At 33.8% G+C, this 21,770-nt stretch overlaps 2 protein-coding genes and 1 long non-coding RNA gene across 6 annotated transcripts in view; 2 read left to right on the forward strand and 1 right to left on the reverse strand.

Annotated features, from left to right (window-relative positions):
- The window catches only part of cpx (complexin), a 249,353-nt gene that overhangs the window by 150,987 nt on the left and 76,596 nt on the right, over window positions 1-21,770 (forward strand). The window lies entirely within an intron of this gene.
- Window positions 178-21,353, reverse strand: LOC128680582 (uncharacterized). 2 transcript variants are annotated; one of them, XM_053763821.2, is made up of 4 exons: window positions 21,197-21,353; window positions 12,247-12,294; window positions 1,444-1,626; window positions 178-1,128 (listed from the first exon to the last, which is right to left on the reverse strand). In XM_053763821.2, the coding sequence occupies exons 1-4, from the start codon at window positions 21,239-21,241 to the stop codon at window positions 361-363; spliced, it is 1,044 nt and encodes a 347-aa protein (XP_053619796.1). In that variant the 5' UTR covers window positions 21,242-21,353; the 3' UTR covers window positions 178-360. The 2 variants fall into 2 exon arrangements, with proteins under 2 accessions (XP_053619796.1, XP_053619797.1); XM_053763822.2 differs by lacking the exons at window positions 12,247-12,294; window positions 21,197-21,353 and adding an exon at window positions 2,718-2,877.
- Window positions 4,011-5,961, forward strand: LOC135309959 (uncharacterized). Its single transcript, XR_010370232.1, has 2 exons — window positions 4,011-4,260; window positions 4,588-5,961. It is a non-coding gene; the product is annotated as an uncharacterized LOC135309959 (long non-coding RNA).

Here is a 21,770-nt window from a genome sequence, read left to right on the forward strand (position 1 = left end):
ATTAACTTGCTAACTGCCCTTCAGCACTAGTCCTTTTGAAACTTAGTATAAAACTATACGTTGAGAAGTGGTTGAACCAGGATCAATACTATACTTTGTGTATCTTTTGTGCTATACAAATGTTTTGGCAGAGCTTTGTGTAGTTGTCGTTAGAGAAAAGTAATAATATAAACCACCTTTAATTTAAATCATATTTATTTTATAAGTTCAATGTCAATAGTTTTAAAATATTCTTCATTCAAACATTATCATGTATTAAATAAACAATCATCGTGGCAACATACAATAGTCAAATATCTATATAATAATTATATCAATTGATTGATAATGATCACACACGATTCAAAATTATTAAAATTATCATATTCTTCTGATCTTCGTGAATTCGTCGAAATTCAAAAATGAATTCGAACTGTCTTCGGATTTCACATTAAAATTCTTGGAAAGTAGACTTTCAACGGAGCGTGACTTCATTTTATCACGACTTACATTGTAGAAACTATCCGGATCGATCAATGGTGAGGCAGGCACACTTTTATTCTCTAAATATTTCTTGTTGAAAGAATTGAAAAACGCTGCGCAAGTAGGATTTAACTTAACGTCTTTAGCTCCAATAACGTGACCGACCTTACTTACTTTAGGTTTCGGTACAATAGGAGTAACTACATCTTCAATAATAGTAGAAGTATCCAAAAAGCTAAAAGTCTTTGGCATATTATTAACAATATACAATTCAGCTCGTATACCTTTCCTTTGTATATAATAAGCTACGTTATTAACAGTGTGACTCAGTTCGCATCTCGTCGCGAACTGTTTGAATTCGTCAAAGAATTTCTTTAAAGGAATCATTTTGGTTTTGCAATACCTTCTCACTATTTTGCTTGTTTGTAATATTTCTTCTTGTGTCGCGACTTTCTGTTGCGGGATTTCGCTGAAGCCTTCCAATTTGAACACACATTGCTCGTTTTTAATTGCCTCCAGCTTCTCGATGTGGGAAGGTTCTACGCGATGGGAGTACAGCTTTGGGAAGTAATCGTTGAGGAATCTGGATGTGGGTGGATGGTTGGAGAACATGTTGAATTCGTGATGGCGGCTCAGAGCTCTCTCTTCTGGCGACAATGTATCTTCCTGAAATGAAGAAAATCACAACATAGTATAAAACAAATTCGCCACCTCTGTTTCTAATCTTCTTTTTTTTTAAACCACGGAACAATTTTTGATGCCAGATTTTGATTGACAATTTATTTTCCGAAAGTTGATAGATCTCGTTTGAATCCGGACTGGATCCCTAATATCCTATAAATAAACGATTTTCAATAAAACTTCACTGCATATTTAAAATATCATCTGCTAATTTGAAACCACAAGATTCATATATTTTAATCACCATGTACCACTTCAAAAGGTCCATTTCTCTTTATAGAACCATAAATGTAAACTCACCATAGCTTCAAGATAGTGATAATAATCGCACACTCGCTGAAAGTTATTCTTCTGGCCACAGTACATCCACACGATGAACGCTCGCCGGACAGTGACGTTTGTGTACGCCGGCGATGGTGGTTCTAATAAGGAGTGAACGGAGTCGTAGATCAGTTCCATGTCTTGGCTGGGGCTCGCCATGGTCTGCAATCAATTTTGAGGGGTCTGGTCAATAAAAAAAATGGATAATACCCGTACGGTTTTGTGTTACACTGAACAAAGAACTTGCATCGCGGGTCCGATGGGCACAAACAATGAAGTGAGCGCAAAATATCCTATTTTAACTGTAAATTCAATTTTAGGTATGTCACATCTTATTCATATACCTTTTAATTCCGCGTTTGTTTTATTTCAGTCGCGGGTTTCCTAAAAAAAATCTATTAAAATAAGTAGTAACATTCTCCTTAGTTTTATGTTTCAAAGTTTTATATTTACGCTGTTATGTCGTGCGTAATGTGCGTATACAGAATAATTCAATTGATTTAAAAAACCACTTTAATCACAACAAAAATTAAACAAAAACTATACGTTTAATTCTTCTTCTTCGTAGTCGTATTCCTCATGGCTGAGGGTCGTGGTCATTACGTGGAATGAAACACACTCAACAACTTTCTTGGCATTATTAATGGAGTGGTTTGCCATTGCCTTCTCCATTTCACACACAAGTTAATAATAATGAACCAGTGTGCAGGTTTCCTCACGATGTTTTCCTTCACCGGAAGCAAGTGGTGGTCGATGAAAACTACTATATATGAGTCAGATTTGTATACAAACTCATGTAGCACGAGTAGGATTCGAACCTGGGACCTTTCGATCCACAGGCATTACACCACCACCGCTTCGTTAGGTACGATACGTTTAATAAACGTAATATTTTAAAGATATATTCAAAAATGACATTGAGAATTCAAAATACCTTTTTTCTCAGTAATTCGTTTGCAAAGTAGACACATTACGCAAGTGGATACATCATGTATTTTAAAATAAGAAATTGAAAAATACAAGAAATAGATCAACATCCAAAAAAATTCGTCGAGTTTTTGTGAATTTATATTTTATCTGAGCGTTTTCCGGGTTTCTTTCGCAGCCGTTGAACATCTGAGCCCGGGGTCCGCTAGCCTAGTTTCAGATAATAAATATAATTTTTTGAATACTATTCATTTTAAAAACGGTCGTATAGACTTGACCCAGCATATCTATCTACTCTTAATAAACACATCAAAAAATCTACTCACCGATCAAAATGTATCACTTTAGCAAGTTCGTCACAAACACAAATTGTGCTAACAGTTACTTTATTCGGTACCAATATTAATTGTACATTAACAAATGATAGCACAAGCTGCGCTCACGCATGCCATTCCAACGGCTAATGGCGGCGAACGATTAGCAACGACCGTCATTACCGATTTCTTGTATACCTTCAATTTCGCAAGAAAATTACGGATTTAACTGTCTAACGTGTAGAATGAGAGTAATAATATAATATTCAGACACAGTATATTATATTATTACTCTCTATATACAGACATATCGTGTGATATGTACTTACTTTGGGGCCAACGCAATCTGTGTAGATTGCGTTGGCCCCAAAGTAAGTACGAGACTTTTGTTATGGGTTGCTAACTGAGCGATTATACTATGTTTTATAACATATTCACATATAGATAAATATCCATGACCCAGGTCGGTCTGAAAAATTTCATTTTCCATGATGACCTGACCGGGTATCGAACCTGGGGTCCCCGTGTCGCAGCCCGGCGTGATGACCATTAGGCCACGAAGAAAATTGTAGACATCGTCATTTCTTACAACGGGTGCTCGATTATACCACGTCTTTCTAAGATATATTCTAGGTATATTGCTTCTATTCTTCAATCTACATTGTATAGGGATTGGACAAGTTTGCGGGACGAGACACGCAGCGGGAAACAGAAAATTGAACTAAAGATGAGAAAAAATGCGAATTTGAATCATTTTATTTTATTTTATTTTTATTTTATTTTTTATTATTAATCATATATTTACCAGTCTTACAGAGTATGCGATAAAAAATTACTGAGATTTTGCTATGAAATTCACGCGGGCTAAGCCGCGGGCAAAAGCTAGTCTATATATATAAAAGCAAAAAACACTCACTCACTCGAATCACGAAATCTCTAAAACTACTGAGCCCATGAAGATGAAATTTGGCAGGAAGGTAGATTATGACTAGGAGACCTCGGCTAAAAGGATGTTGCCAGTTTATATGAAAGTTCGTCATTTTTAAGTGAGCATATATGTTATATGTTGTTGGTAGTTTGAAGTACGTAGGACATCTGGTACCTTTCATCCCGGAAAAATAACTGTTCTCGTGGGAAATTTACGCGGGCGGAGCCATAGATAAAAGCTATAGTTATTAAAAAAGATTTGTCAGCGCTAGAATCGAACCCATGTTCGATTTACATGATACCCCATGCACAGATTACATAATACCCCAGTAATACCGTTAACATTTATTCCCAGTAGTCTAATTGAGTAATCTTACCAGTGTAGTACACACTACTACAAGATTCAACTTCACTTCACTTCATTTTAACTTCAGGCTAGCCTACTTTTAAACGAACGCCACATTAAAAAAATCTGACAATTTAGGGTATTAATATAAAAACTTATTTATGCCATGGTTTAATCAACAAACGCGTCATTCCGTTGAGCACAGTTGTGGGTGCATTGCTTTTGTTTGGTGTGATAATTTTATACGTAGAACTTTGTGTGATAAATTATGAGTTATTCAAGGTAAGTTTACGTATTTTTTTTTATTATTTATTTCATCATCTTACTACCACCATTACAGTTACAAACTATTCCGATAGTGCAGCTTAAATATTACATCCTGTAACATATTATATACAAACTTACTCGTGTGAATTACTATGATACTAAAATAATGTGAATATGTCTTAGATAACTACGTAGACAATAATTGAATATTAAAAAATGTACATATTTTCAATTACACATATTGATTTATGGTAAACAAACTTCGTGTTCTTTATAACGACCAATAACCTAATACCTACCAATGCAACTAAATTATCTACAGAAATGTAATTGTTGTTTTAGGAGCCTGACACTCAATGAAACTATTGAGGAATTGGAAAAAGGTTATGATCAACCTATACCCGACATTATCACTATTTTACCACCCGAAAATAGTAATGCTGACGGAACAGATGAAGATTCTGGTGATGAAAATGTCGTGTTGATCCACAACTTGCCAGGATAGTAGATTCATTTTCGTGAGTTATCTAGTGATAGTGACAGTGATGACGAGCTAACATTGGCTCAATTGTCTAACCGAAGGCGACTTCGTCAAGATGAGATAAGTACTTCCCAACTAGATTCTCCGACAATATGTCTTCGCCAGTCCCATCTCCTTCTGGCTTTCAAAAAAACAGTTGTACCAAAAAATAAGCTGTATAAATGGATTGCATGAGACATACCTGCAAACTAAGGTATGGCAAAAAGCAGGAAGCTATAATGAATAAAGATCCTATGTATTTTTTCAATTGTTTATGCGATGATGAGATTACTGGGCGCTAGTGCGATTGGCAGTGCGCTGATGTTCTTCGCTAACTCGGAAGCACATCTATCCCATTCATCGATGTACTACGTGTAAGAGGTTTGAAAGCTACTGGTACTATTAGGGAAAATTGGTTGTCCCAATGTTACTCTCCCGTCAAAAGGAAATGAAGAAAAGAGATCGTGGAGCCTACAAGCACATGTCCACAAGAAATGAACAAATTTTAATTTGTAAATGGAATGACAACAGCCGTAGTACCTGTTTCATCGATTGCCAGGAAAGTGCGATCCACCCATAGAAAAATAAAAAGATACATACCTAAGTATCGATCAACCAGCCCTTATAAGATTTTTAATGAAAACATGGGAGGAGTAGACAGGTGTGATAAAAATGTAGCATTGTATTGAACTTGTATACGCGGAAAAAATGGTATTTTTCACTAATTTCTCACTGTTTAGTATGACCATATTTCTTTTATCTATGAATAAGATTCAGGTATTAACTGGCCCAAAATATGACCCTTCATAACGCTTGGCTTGACTATTACGACTGGTTTACTTGAAACACATTAAAAAAAGTGTGAATCTGAAAGTTGGTCGCAAGTGTCAGAATTTTGGAGAAATTTTGAGGTATGGTGATATTTTATCATACCTCATTGGACATTATTATTAAATATAAGGAAAGTAGATTACAATGTGCCACAAGAAAGCAATTTTTTTTTGCAAAATGTGTTAAAGTACATTGCATTGCTAAACAATGTTTTGAAAATTATCATACGCTCGATATATAAATAGTGTATTTAAGTTAATATCACCTATATGTAACCAATAAATATATGTCATTATATTAGACATATATTTTCTAGCATAAAACTGTAAAGCAAGCCTCAAAGGACCGGGCTACGGCCCGTAAAACTCTTGAGAGATACAAATAATAATAATAATAAATCTTTATTGACACTATAATAATATAACAAGGATAATAAATTCGTCATCACAAGCTATTTACCCACAAAATTAAAACAAAATATTTACAGTAAAACGTTAGCAGTTCACAGTTGTATATAAATTAATATAAGTATATAATTTGTAAATAAATAAAAAATTAAAAGTAACATCGGTTTGGGTAACTGTAAGGAATGATTGTCTGTAAAAAAAAAGCTAGTGACCTTTTACAAGAACGCCTATTTACCGGTTTTACGATAGTTGAATTTTTAAAAATTGAAACGAAATTTGAAACTATAGCAGATACATATGTAAAAATCATAATCATCCGATTAAGTAAAAAGATTCAGACTCAAGCGGTTTAATTATAATTTGTCAATAGGAATAAAATAAAACTAAGAAATTATAAATCATTATAATTTTTTATTAATGTCAGTACCTACATAATTATTTTATAAAAATTACAATTTTATCAACTATATTACGCTAATACAAAGCTCTCTATTATTACATACACATTCCAACATTTTGTATGCAGGTATTTTCTTCACATAATGTAATACCTATGTGGTAAACAAAAATGAAACTGACTCACACAGTAATAAAATGATGGACACAAACGGACACGGGTTTACTCCCGGTTTTTTCCAGATTGACGCAAACAGTCCGGCGCATCTATTTACTAGGTGGGACTTTAGGGATGAAACTGGTGGTTGTCAGAGTGTTTCGAGCGCTGCGATCTAACTGTCATTACGATTTTTCAAATTTTATGAATGATTGATATTGTAAATAATTCCTTTCTCAAGAAAATTTACGGATTGTATTTACAGTGCGGCCGCAGCGGTCGAAACGCACTGAGAACAATCCAAACGGCAAAATACTAGGAGTAAATTCATATATGGTCAACATACATCATACACAAAAACTTTTGTGCCCATCGAACATATGTATTTATCGTCTAACGCGTGGTGGGCCCGGCGCGGCTACGGACACAAACTAAAAAATAATACAATACACATCGAATAGAAGACAATTCTAAGAAAATAATTGTGACTATTTTCCAGCCTTGGGCGTCGAACCTAGTACCTCGACGAGCACATTAGGGTGATACATAAGTGCACACTAGCGCCACCATCACATTTTTTCCAACTTATTATGTTTATTATTGAAAACTAAAACATCCTCTTTCCATATTATTCTACACTAGATAAAGGAATTAATTAGAAAGTATTATAGTTTTCCATTACACAATGGAGTCACAATCTAATATGAAGATTTTGATGGCCACCGTTTTCAGTTTAGTAGATTAACTATAATATTTTGTAATTAATTTCTTTATCTCGTGTAAAACAATTTGGAAAGAAAAATAAGTATACCCTGTTGGATTTGGTTTCGTATTTGAAGTGCCTGAAGTGCCAGCGACCTCGCTGAAGCTCCTGAAGAACGCTTGCACCGAACTCTGCGCTTACGGATCTTGGGTTGGCCAATTCCCTTCATCGGCACTCTCATCCAAAATTGTTCTTGGCCACTCTCTGTTAATTACAATGGGACTGCCAGTCGCCTGTGGCACAAGTTGTTGATTTTCCATGACATTATCGTCCATGTCGAAAAAATTTTTTAAATCATGACTCACATTGGTATTGTTAGGAGTCTAAGTGGAAGCCCTGATCCAATCAGCGACACTTTTATCTTTCCATTCGAGTATGGGCACACAATGTGCAGGTGGCGGGACTGGTGGTCCATCAACACTATCTGTGCTCGAGCTTGATAACTAATCAGTGTGGAATGATTTGATTGATGACGAGTAAGAAGTGACACTGGTCAGGCAGGACAGCGTGGAGCTGCTGTGGGAGTACGCTGAACAACGACATCTTAGTTTGTTGCAAGCGAAACATTCATTCAGTTCGGAACTCTCAAGGAGTTTTATCAATTCGCGCCTTATTCTTTGTAAGAAAGTGTGGGACTTCTGTAGGAGTAAGCTGGACAACATTTTAGTTTACTAAAACTAAAAAAGCCTCTTTCCATATTATTCTACACTAGATAAAGGAATTAATTGCAAATTATTATAGTTTTCCATTACACAATGGAGTCACAGTCTAATATGAAGATTTTGGTGGCTACCGTTTTCAGTTTAGTAGACTGTGACTACATTGTGTAACTAAAATCTATAAAATTTTGTAATTAATTCCTTTATCTCGTGTAAAATAATTTGGAAAGAAAAATAAGTATACCCTTTTGGATTTAGTTTCGTATTTGAAGTGCCTGAAGTGCCAGCGTCCTCGCTGAAGCTCCTGAAGAACGCTTGCACCGAACTCTGCGCTTACGGATTTTGGGTTGGCCATTCCCTTCATCGGCCTTTTGGGCTGAGAATCCCAGAAATTGAGAAATTGTTCTTGGCCACTCTCTGTTAATTACAATGGGACTGCCAGTCGCCTGTGGCACAACTTGTTGATTTTCTATGACATTATCGTCCATGTCGAAAAAATTTTTTGAATCATGACTCACATTGGTATTGTTAGGAGTCTAAGTGGAAGCCCTGATCCAATCAGCGACACTTTTATATTTCCATTCGGGTATGGGCACACAATGTGCAGGTGGCGGGACTGGTGGTCCATCAACACTATCTGTGCTCGAGCTTGACGACTGATCAGTGTTGAATGATTTGATTGATGACGAGTAAGAAGTGACACTGGTCAGGCAGGACAGCGTGGAGCAGCAGTACGCTGGACAACGACATCTTAGTTTGTTGCAAGCGAAACATTCATTCTGTTCGGAACTCTCAAAGAGTTTTATCAATTCGCGCCATATTCTTTGTAAGAAAGTGTGGGGGCTTCTGTAGGAATACGCTGGACGCGAACATCTTAGTTTTTCAGTTCGGAACTCTCAAGGAGTTTTGTCAATTCGCATCTTATTCTTTATAAGACAGTGTGGAGCTTCTGTAGGAGTACGCTGGACAACATTTTAGTTTACTAAAACTAAAAAAAAACCTCTTTCCATATTATTCTACACTAGATAAAGGAATTAATTGCAAAGTATTATAGTTTTCCATTACACAATGGAGTCACAATCTAATATAAAGATTTTGATGGCCACCGTTTTCTGTTTAGTAGACTGTGACTACGTTGTGTAATTGATCGCTAATAAACAAAAGACATTGCTAAAAATGTGATGGTGGCGCTAGTGTGCAGTTATGTATCACCTTAACTCATTACCCTGTACATCGACATGAAAATTGGTTGTATCAAGATTAATATACCTGGCTCTAACCATGCCAACATGGAGGTCATGAATTTAAAAAATACAAAGTAGCACATTATTCGGATTAAAATATTAGCAATTTATTATGACTGTCTAAATAATTTAACTTTCGCTACACTATTCACTAAACTCTATTTCTAAGACACGCGTAAATTACTTTCTCTCGTGAATCATTTATTATCCCAGTTTTAGGAGAAAATATCCTAATGAACCACAAATAATTGTTGTCTATTGCATCTCGATGTACAGAGGCAACTGCATATTAAATTGTTATCATAGTGTTCTAACGCAGTTGTAAATAACGGTTAATTTGCAATAAGGGTTGTACTTCCGACTGAAAAAACAACAGAGAGATGACTTTCGGGTCATTGACTGATTTCTGCATGTCTTCAAACAGAGTATAGTCACAATATTGGTGTACAATAGATGGTCATCAAATTGACAATTCAGACGCATAAATTCAGTACTTCACAGTTATTTATATAACAAAATTTGACCTTGGTTTAAAACATATTTTTCAAAATGTCCACCCACTCAAAAACATTTCGTCACACAAAACCGCACATATTTTTAGCGGGTGAAAATTTTGGAAAAGATGTTAGATTAGAATTGTCTTAATCCAAAATAATACTACTAATATTATAAAAGAGAAAGTTTGTGAAGATGTATGGGTGTATGTTTGCTAATCTTTCATGCGAAATCAACTGGACGGATTGTTATGAAATTTGGTACACGGGTAGAATATAACCTGAATTATCACTGGTACTTTTATCCCCAAATTCCCACGGTGGCGAAACTCCAGGGCGTAGCTAGTAACATGTATGTGTACATAGTAATTTATTGATATGACTATGAATATTATTTTGGTGTGAATGAAAAACTATGTAGTTCATCAAAACTCATAGATATGTTTAACTAGCTGCGCCCCGGGGCTTCGCTGAGTGAGAATGGGCTGGGAATTAAAAATACTCTATGTGTTATTCCAGGATATATTCACCCGTGTATCAAATTCCACAAAAATTCGTCCAGTAAATTTTGCGTGAAAGAATAACAATCATACATACACATTACACACATACATGCTCACAAACCTTCGCATTATAATATTAGCAGGATTGCATATGACATTAGCTACGTTGCTGGTGTTTCATAGGTAACCCTGTATTTTTATTATAATAATCAAATTATTTTTTACTTTTTCATATCACTATTAAAAAACCGTCAAACTCATTCATCAATCACCCATGCTTCCGTTCATAAAAATTTACATTTCCGTCCACTCATTCGTTAACAATATTAGGTAAGTTTTTTAAACTTCATAAATAATTATCTTTTTAGTTTCATTCCAATTATTTTTAAATTATTAAATTTTGATATAAAATATTTTTATTTGATCTTTAAAATCGCAAATTTTGAAACAACATTTTATAAATTTTTCTTAGAAGATACTCTAATGAACTAACCGATCTAATACCTGTAACAAGCAAAATATTGACATATTAGGTTTCATAATTTAATCGTTTAGAAGGATTGTTATTTTTTAAATCTCATTATTCATTGACTTTTAAAATTTCTGTCTGATAGTGTGAAATTAAAACTAGTGGATAATTAAAAAATAGTTACCTTAACAAGGTTTCGTATTTGAAGTGCCTGAAGTGCCAGCGACCTCGCTGAAGCTCCTGAAGAACGCTTGCACCGAACTCTGCGCTTACGGATCTTGGGTTGGCCAATTCCCTTCATCAGCACTCTCATCCCAAATTGTTCTCGGCCACTCTCTGTTAATTACAATGGGACCGCCAGTCGCCTGTGGCACAACTTGGTGATTTTCCATGACATTATGTTCGAAAAATTTTTTTGTATCGCGACTCACGTTGGTATTGTTAGGAGTCGAAGTGGAAGCTCTGATCCAATCCGCGACACTTTTATCATCCCATTCGGGTTTGGGCACACAATGTGCAGGTGGCGGGACTGGCGGTCCATCAACACTATCTGTGCTCGAGCTTGATGACTGATCAGTGTTGAATGAGGAGCTGCTGTGAGAGTATGCTGGACAACGACATCTTAGTTTGTTGCAAGCGAAACATTCATTCAGTTCGGGAGTCTCAAGGAGTTTTATCAATTCCCGCCTTTTTCGTTGTAAATTCGCCTCCTGAAGAAAAATGTTATATTTTTATTTTTAATAAATTTATCAATATTATACCATGCAAAAGAATAATAATATGAAATAAAGGTGGCTCCTTCACTTGCCTCTTTTAAATCCCAGCTGAAGGGACACTATGAACAGGCCTCAGATATTTGAGTGTTATAATTAATTATTTATATTAGTTTTTATATATGGTTTTATTATATTTTTTATTATTTTGTTTTTGTATTTATTGTGTGTAGTTTTAATAAAGTATAAAGTTTTCATTGCTTGTTGTAACTTGATGTTTCGTGTACTTCTATTTTCTTCACATTGCACGTTTATTTTACGCTACCTTACTTTGTGTGTTGAATTTTGTACTTTCAAATACTTGGTTGACTGGAAGAAATCCCTTTCTGGGATAAGTCCGCCTTTGTACGCGTTCTTTCTCTATTTCACTGCTTTCTTTGTATGTATTTTCTTCGTGCAATAAAGAGTATATTTTTTTTTTTGTAATTTTAATTTAATTTTAATGAATTTTTTTATTGTACACAATATTTTATCATAAAGCACATACAGAAAGTATAAATATAATTATGCCGCGACCAAGTTATCACATTATAATATCAGTTTATTTCGAAGATAATAACTACATTTGATTATGCAAATAATTAGATGCATTTTTTTCTAGATTGTATCCAAAGGATACATTGAGAATCCGCTATTTCGGGAATCGTAAATTTTAAGAATTATGCGTATAAGGGCTACACATTATTATTATATAAACTATATAGCTAGAGTTGTATTCTTAAAATTAAGTAACTCATAAAATGAAAGCGAACTATTATAAAATATTTAACCGGTTAAATACATACGTTATCATCATCTTCATCGCTCCTGCTGGCCGCTGCGGGAGCCAGGTGCTATAACAAATAAATAAAATTTTATAAACACATACTTAATTACAAATAAGGACATTTATGTTTTTTCAAATTCAAATTCAAATCATTTATTCAGAAATTAGACCTTCACAGGCACTTTTTCTCGTCAATCTTTAAATTTATAGTTATTTCTCACAAGCTAGAAACTACTGGCATTTCGGAACGACCACTGCTGAGAAGAAATGCCGAAAGAAACTCATTTGAACAGTGTTGGTCCCTATCATGCCAGATCGGCTTACCATTATTGTTTCTTACAAAAAAATTTTTTTTTCTTTTCTTTCTAATAATATATAAAAGTACATAATGTACATAGTCAAAAGGTATATCAAAACAGGTTATGATTGTGATCCGAGTGCTGATTATAATATATATATATATATATATATATCGATGTGAAACACAATTAACTTACATGAAAATATATGAGAAACGAGATGACCAGTTCCCTCTGGCAGCACCCGTTCACGAGTTGACGCATGGGACAGCCATCGCGTAGCTCAACCATAATAGAGGGAACCTCACGACCCGGCCCACGACGCCACCACCAGATTGACCATTTGAGTGAGCATGACACACTCGATTCCCATGACTTCATAATTACAATTCTTATTCGTCGAAATAGAAGTATAATTCAGACACTTGAAGATCTCAAATCACGTACATGTTTTACAAATAAAATTTAAATGCCATACGAATTATTATAACAAAATTCAAAATTGTGAATAAAATAATAAAAAACAGTAAAATAAAAATTAGGAGATCATGTGTGGAGTGGCAAAGTTGTCGGGAGGATCCAAGCGTTTTTATCAGTCAAATAGGCGTTAATTGTGTAATACGCTTTATCCATTAAATTTTTCTTAACATAAATTTTAAAATTTTTCATTGGCAGATTAATAGCCTCTGCAGGGAGTTTATTGAATAATTTTACACTTTGACCCACGAAAGACCGCCGAACCTTTTTAAGCCTGAATCTATTCATACAAAGTTTGTGCTTATTTCTAGTGTTTACACTATTTACTTCGTTTAATTTTTTATATAAATGTAAATTTGATTTGACAAAAATAAGCACATCAAAGATATACTGACATACCACAGTGAGGATGTTAATTGATTTGAAGAGTTCTTGAAGAGAATCTCGAGGTTTTAACCCATAAATAAAACGGATAGCTCTTTTCTGTAATACAAAAATTTTTCCTATGTCAGCTGCATTACCCCAAACTAATAGTCCGTAGGACATAATGCTATGAAAGTAGCTGAAATACACAAGTCTAGCTGTATCTATGTTCGTACACTGTCTGATCCTTCTCACTGCAAAAGCTGCCGTACTAAGTTTTTTGGCCGTGATTTCAATATGTTTATCCCACTTTAATTTGTCGTCCACAGTAATGCCCAGGAATTTAGTACTATGTACCCATTCCAGAGCTTTACCATTTACTGTTAAAGGTATAACATTGTGCGAGTTATTTAAGAGAGAAAATTTAATACATTTTGTCTTCTCTGTATTTAGAGCTAAGTTGTTGGTTGTAAACCAGTTAAGCACTACCGACATGCTATTACTTATAAAGTTATAGTTTTCACTTTTTCTATCGACTTTAAATAATAAGGATGTATCGTCTGCAAATAGAACTACTTCGCATAAATGTTGGGCAAGGCATGGGAGGTCGTTAATATAAATCAAAAATAAAAAGGGACCGATAATGGAGCCTTGAGGTACGCCTATGTGAACAGGTGCACTATCGGAAATTGTTTTGTTAATTTCTACTCTCTGTGTTCTATTATCTAGGTAAGACGAAAGAACACTAAGAGCCGCGCCAGTGACACCATAATGTTGAAGTTTATTTTTGAGTATATTATGATCTACACAGTCAAAAGCTTTCGATAAGTCACAGAAAATACCTACGACATCTTGCTTGGATTCCCAAGCTTCATTAATTATTTCGACTAAAGTGGCTGCTGCATCAGTAGTTGAACGACCTTTGGTGAAACCGTATTGACGATTATGTAAAATTTTATTTATATTAAAATACGACACAAGTTGACTGAAAATAATTTTTTCAAATATTTTACTTAGAGTGGGTAATATAGAAATAGGTCTATAGTTTGTGGGATCATGTTTAACGCCTTGTTTAAATAGAGGAATTACTTTACTTATTTTCATTAAGTCTGGGAACACGCCTTCAGATATACATTTATTGAATATTATGGTTAGGTGAGGAGCAATCAGGTCAATTATGCTGCTCAATACTGAGACGGAAAACCCCCACAGGTCCTCAGTGTTTTTAACATTTAGGGCTTTAAAAGCAGATATAATTTCATCTGGTGTAATATGTCTGAATGTAAAAGTGGACTTAGGGTCCGGAGCATTTCTTTTTAATAGATCATCTGCCGCATAGGAGCAAGAGAAAAGGGATCCTGTGATATTCTTAGAAATGTTGGAAAAGAAATTATTAAATTCGTTGGAAACTTCGTCATCTGCACTTATGGTTTTACCGTCAAGTTTTAATACAAAATTTACGTCGCGCGTGTTAATTTTACCAGTCTCTTTATTTATGATGGACCAGGCGGTCTTTATCTTATCACTCGAATTTTTTATTTTATTAGTTAAATACAAAGATTTCGCGACAGAACATACTTTTTTAAAAGTTTTAGAATAGCGTTTAACATATGTTATGAATTCCGCATTAAGATTGTACTGTTTTTGGCCATAAAGTTCATAAAGTCTGTTTCTACTAATATAGATACCGTTTGAGGCCCAATCACAAAAGTTAAGTTTATCTTTCTTGATGAAAGTTTTGATAGGAAAAGATTTTTTGAATTCTTTTTCTACTATATTGAACACCTCATTGTATTGGTCATTCGGGTTTTTTGTGAGGTCTACATCTGGCAATTTGTTATAAACGGATTCGCGAAAACGCATTTTACGTTGCTTAGTTAGAGGCCTACAAGTTACAGGAGCGGTGCTTAGGTCAGACTCTCCGTCACGTATAAGTGATACCTGTTGACCCAGGTGGTCAGACCCCAGACAGGCGAACAGTTTTTGATTATAAACAGCGCAATCGCAGAAAACGTTATCTATACATCTGGCTGAGGTCGAGGTTATTCTAGTGGGTTCAAAGAATGTGTGCTTTAAGTTAAATGAGTCTAGTAGATTTTTAAATCCATTGGTTTCCGAACATGAAACTAAAATGTCTATATTAAAATCACCGCATAAAATTATATGCTTATTGTTAGATGTAACTCGCCTGAGTGCTTCCTCCAAAACGTCTAAAAGAGTTTCGCAACAAGCTGATGGAGGTCTATAAGCAGAAATAATAATATATTTATCCAACTCCACACAAGAAAGTTCTATAGTACATTCAACTGATAGACTTACTATGTCTTTCCTTTCTTTATACTTATAACTCTTATTTAATAGTATTAATGATCCTCCGTGTTCGGCATTTTGTCTTACAAATGCACTTGCTAATATATACTTATCGGGAAAATTTAATTTAATTTCATTTCTAAAAAAGTGTTCAGTTACACAGAAAATATCAATACTATTATTTTCTAAATATAAACAAACTTCATTGAATTTGCTGGTGAAGCCCTGGATATTTTGATGTATAAGATTTAAATAGGAGGGCTTCACCGCTGTCTTATTATCTAGTTTAAAACTAAATTATTAGTACTTGTACTAATATTTGGTAATTTCGTTATATCGGCTATAACGGGTCTATAAATATTAAATGCTAAGAGTTTAGCAATGGTCAGCTTAAATCTATAAGATAGGTACACAGTACCATGGTTATATATGCAATTATTTATATATTTATTCAGGTCCAAAATGTATAATTTTTTAAATTTCCAAGTCAAGTTGTATATACATGTATTTATGGAGTGTATATACTTATTATTAGAGATATTTTTTGTAAAAGGAAATAGACTAAATATTATCTGACCAACACCCGAGTTCTCTATTTCAGATAAAATATCAATGCAATTTGTAATGTCTAAACGGGAGACATTTGAGGCATTACCTATAGTTAATATTAATGTGGTATTACTGTCTATTTTTTCACATTTTATTCTAGACATAATTTGAGAAATATGAGCTCCTGGCATACATATATTGCTAACACTTTGTGTAGTGTAATTTGACACCAACGGACCTAAGTTAATGCCCAATTCATCTGAGTAAATAATCGTTCTTGGGGTCTTACAGTCAATAGGATCTGACCTAACCGAAGAACTAGAATTAGTAATGATGTGAATATGTTTAAGATAATCCTTTGAACATGTACAACAAAATAAATTTTAATCAATTAAATACTAAACTACATCTTGCAATATTTGATGTAATGCTTAACAGCCAAATTGTTTACTTTTTTTACAAATAAGTTCTACTAAACCTGCTAATATTATACATGCAAAAGTTTCTGTGTAGGTTTGTTACTCTTTCACGCAAAATCCACTGAACGGATTGTTATGAAATTTGGTAAACAGAATATAAGCTGAAATATCACAGAGGGTATTTTCACATTTTTTATGCCGAAATTCTCACAGAAGCGAACTAAAACAGTAAAAATGAATTATCTGTCAGATTACAATATGATATTTTATCAGAAAATAGTAAAATAGATGCTGAAATATTTTAAGTATTAATGATAATTAGCAAGTAGTTTAAATGAGTATCAGTTTAAATGGTCAACCTAGAAATGGTAAGATATTCGGAATGGCAACCACATTCATATGAGTTTTCACATGCATTTTTCAATAGAAATATTTAAATTAAATATTATAATTATATACTTTGTTGCAGTAATTATATATTTATAAAAAGTTTGCCATCATTTTTTTTTGTTCAATCGTTCAAGTTGTTCATCGAATTTTTATCTTTCTCTCCTGAGAGAGATAATTATGATAATTGATCAGATGACTGATCATCTGATCAATTTCCAATATATAATAATTAATATAATAAATAATATATTGTAGTTTTTGTGAATCTATATTTTATCGATAAAGAAAGTTCAGTTTGTTTAACTCAAAATATAATCAATGTCATAGCTGTAGCATTAGCTTTTATATTTAATCAATGTGTTGACCAAGGTACTTTCCCAGATTGAATGAAATATTGTAAATTAATTCCATTATTCAAAAAAGGTGAAAAATCGGAGCCTGGCAATTATAGACCAATTTCCATATTACCCGTATTAAGCAAGGTATTTGAAAAGATAACGCTCAATCAAATGCTACATCATTTTAAGACCCATAATCTTTTCCACGGCCATCGATATGGCTTCACTGCCGGAAAAAGTACAACTGACGCGGGAGTGGCTCTTGTCAGTCATATTTACAACGCGTGGGAGAACTCACAGGATGCCATCGGAGTATTTTGTGATCTTTCTAAAGCATTTGATTGTGTAGATCATGAAACACTTTTGCGAAAGCTTAGTCAGTACGGCTTCTTACTTAAAAGATAGGTTACAAACTGTTGATATTAATAACGTTAAATCAAATGGTTGCAATATAAAAATTGGCGTATCACAAGGCTCAATTCTAGGACCCTTTCTCTTCTTGTAACACCAAATACTTAGGAATTACCCTTGATTCCAAATTGCAATGGGATGTTCATATTAATGGCCTATCTAAAAAGCTTAGTTCCGCGGCATTCGCAGTTTGGAGAATCAGACAACTGACGGACGTGGCGACTGCTAGATTAGTTTACTTAGTTATTTTCATAGCTTAATGTCCTATGGGATACTACTTTGGGGGAGTGCTAGCACCATTAACACTATTTTCATTTTACAAAAAAGAGCAATCCGTGCTATGTATGGTTTGAGGAGAAGGGAGATTTTTTTTTAAAGATAATATTTTAACTTTACCCTCTGAATACATATTTGACAACATTATGCATGTCCGGAAAAATTTAAACTTATTTAAAAAAGATAAATTGTTTGTCCCCGGGCATCGGTTAGCCATAGTTAGAATGTATTTTGTTGGGAACTGTATCCGTTTTTATAATAAATTGCCTAAATGTATTCTTGATTCGCCGGACAAAAAAAAATTAAATTATATAAAAGAAGTACTTTGTAAAAAGGTACTAAACGACAATAATGTTTGGCCCAAGCATAGTGCAGTATCCTCATAATTATGATAATTGATCAGATGACTGATCATCTGATCAATTTCCAATATATAATAATTAATATAATAAATAATATATTGTAGTTTTTGTGAATCTATATTTTATCGATAAAGAAAGTTCAGTTTGTTTAACTCAAAATATAATCAATGTCATAGCTGTAGCATTAGCTTTTATATTTAATCAATGTGTTGACCAAGGTACTTTCCCAGATTGAATGAAATATTGTAAATTAATTCCATTATTCAAAAAAGGTGAAAAATCGGAGCCTGGCAATTATAGACCAATTTCCATATTACCCGTATTAAGCAAGGTATTTGAAAAGATAACGCTCAATCAAATGCTACATCATTTTAAGACCCATAATCTTTTCCACGGCCATCGATATGGCTTCACTGCCGGAAAAAGTACAACTGACGCGGGAGTGGCTCTTGTCAGTCATATTTACAACGCGTGGGAGAACTCACAGGATGCCATCGGAGTATTTTGTGATCTTTCTAAAGCATTTGATTGTGTAGATCATGAAACACTTTTGCGAAAGCTTAGTCAGTACGGCTTCTTACTTAAAAGATAGGTTACAAACTGTTGATATTAATAACGTTAAATCAAATGGTTGCAATATAAAAATTGGCGTATCACAAGGCTCAATTCTAGGACCCTTTCTCTTCTTGTAACACCAAATACTTAGGAATTACCCTTGATTCCAAATTGCAATGGGATGTTCATATTAATGGCCTATCTAAAAAGCTTAGTTCCGCGGCATTCGCAGTTTGGAGAATCAGACAACTGACGGACGTGGCGACTGCTAGATTAGTTTACTTAGTTATTTTCATAGCTTAATGTCCTATGGGATACTACTTTGGGGGAGTGCTAGCACCATTAACACTATTTTCATTTTACAAAAAAGAGCAATCCGTGCTATGTATGGTTTGAGGAGAAGGGAGATTTTTTTTAAAGATAAAATTTTAACTTTACCCTCTCAATACATATTTGACAACATTATGCATGTCCGGAAAAATTTAAACTTATTTAAAAAAGATAAATTGTTTGTCCCCGGGCATCGGTTAGCCAAAGTTAGAATATATTTTGTTGGGAACTGTATCCGTTTTTATAATAAATTGCCTAAATGTATTCTTGATTCGCCGGACAAAAAAAAAATTAAATTATATAAAAGAAGTACTTTGTAAAAAGGTACTAAACGACAATAATGTTTGGCCCAAGCATAGTGCAGTATCCTCATAACATATGTAATGGATTTATGACATTGTTACGTATTATATTATATTAATGGCGTATATAATAATGATGTAAATTCGTCCTCCTAATTCTACAAAAGAACAATAAGTTAATGATAAAGATCTGCAATGGTTACTACCCGTGAATTTACTTTAATTCCAAAAAATTTGAAAATACTTTAATTACATTTACTATAAATCCAAATTTCATTGTTTTTTGTTGAAAATAAAACAAAATAGGAAAATAATATTTTTAATAATATGAAGAATTATAGAGCGATAAGACTCTTTTCTTGAAGGTTCCAATGTCGAACCTATTAAAGAACACCGTCGAGGGAAGTTATAAAAGCAAATTTTAAAAAATTCAACTGAATTGTCAAATTCAGTTCGTCAATCGGGTCCCGTCAATCGGGACGTTGGTCAAATTTGACTTGCTATTAAAGTTTATTTGTTAAATAGAAGCTTTTAAAAATGTCTTACTGAAACTACAATACTTAATAAATTTGTCCTTGGTTAAAATGGCTTGGCTTGGCTTGGCTAAAATATCTCAGCACAGAAAAATAATAAAACTTTAATTTAAAGGAAACTGCTTCTTTCAGTCTTTCAGCAAGACTTTATCATACATAAATAATCACCTTGTTGATATTTACCAATTAATTTCCATAAACAGATGCAAATTTTGTACGATATCAACACCGCCCTTGACACCTGTCAAGTGACAGTGACGTTGACATAGAATCGTGTAAAGCCAATATCAATGACTAAATGGCCAATATCGATCCACTGTCGAGATCGAAATTCCCACCGTTACATTACTTATATGAAATTTATCAACAATTTTAACTATTCAATTTTATTCTAAAGTAATGGCAAAATTACCAAACCCGTACTCCGTCCAGCTTGATGCCTATTTAAACAACGCAACTCTTAAAGTTTATTTTGTGTGTCACACTATGCGAAAAAATACATACATATAAAGCGACCCCATTGTTCCGTCGTCCTTTGTTACGTTGGTGGTCATTGGCAGATCAACGCGGAGTACAACGCAGAAATTGTGGGGTGTTTCCACGTATGTGTAATGTAAAACAAAGGAGCAAGATGGTGTGGCCACGCGACGAGATGGAGTACGACGCAGAAATGGGACGGAGCCCTAACGTCGTTAATGCTAGTGGCAAGTGCCTTCAGATTCACTTATCACATTGTGCCAATTGCGTTAAAATGAGCTATAGCAGGAAATTATTGGTACGCGATTTAAACCTTATTATTACAAAAATGAAACATTAAAATGTATATAGACAGTATTTGATTTCCTTCTTAGATTAAGCAACTGATATTAGATAGATAGATAAACTCTTTATTGCACCATTCACAAAGGAGTACAGTTACAACAAGATATTCAAACATAATGAGTGCAAAGGCGGACTTATCGCTAATGCAATTGATATTATTAACAATTTAGTGAATAATTAAAATATATTTATATACATAGATATTTAAAATTAGAATATAAGATACTACTTACCAACTTATGCCACGCGTCCCAATAAAAAGATCCAAATCCACTCATAGTCCAAAAGAAAAAAATCACCACTGATATGAAAAAATATAAAAAATAGCACTTTTCCAGTAGCTTGTCGCCGAATTTTCAAAACTTTTATCTGCAGCCACTATTGAGGGTGAACTGAGAATAAACCAAAAAATGCAAAGTACCACTTTATATAGACTACAACACCCCCCCCCCCCCTCCCCTATTATCCCCTCTAAATGTTGTCAAAAAACAAAAGTAGCATACCCGGAATTAGACAATAGATCAGCTAAGCATGGCAATTTCTTAATAGCGTCATTGTCCTAAATTGTTTCGAACAATTTGACATTTGTGGATTCTATGTGGGTACATGCAAATATTTGTTTGTCGATAGAAAAATATATATTGAAAATTGAAAATACATTAGGACTAAAATTACTTAATTAAAAACAAATTAAAATATGTGAAAATCTAGCGATCTGACCGGCTGAACTAAGTGTTGTTTTCATATAAAATCATTGAAGTTTCAACATTTTTTTTTTCTGTTTGTTTTCTAAAACTACGTCGACTA

The sequence above is a fragment of the Plodia interpunctella genome, chromosome 24 (genome assembly GCF_027563975.2).
Source record: "Plodia interpunctella isolate USDA-ARS_2022_Savannah chromosome 24, ilPloInte3.2, whole genome shotgun sequence".
NCBI classification, from domain to species: Eukaryota; Metazoa; Arthropoda; class Insecta; order Lepidoptera; family Pyralidae; genus Plodia; species Plodia interpunctella.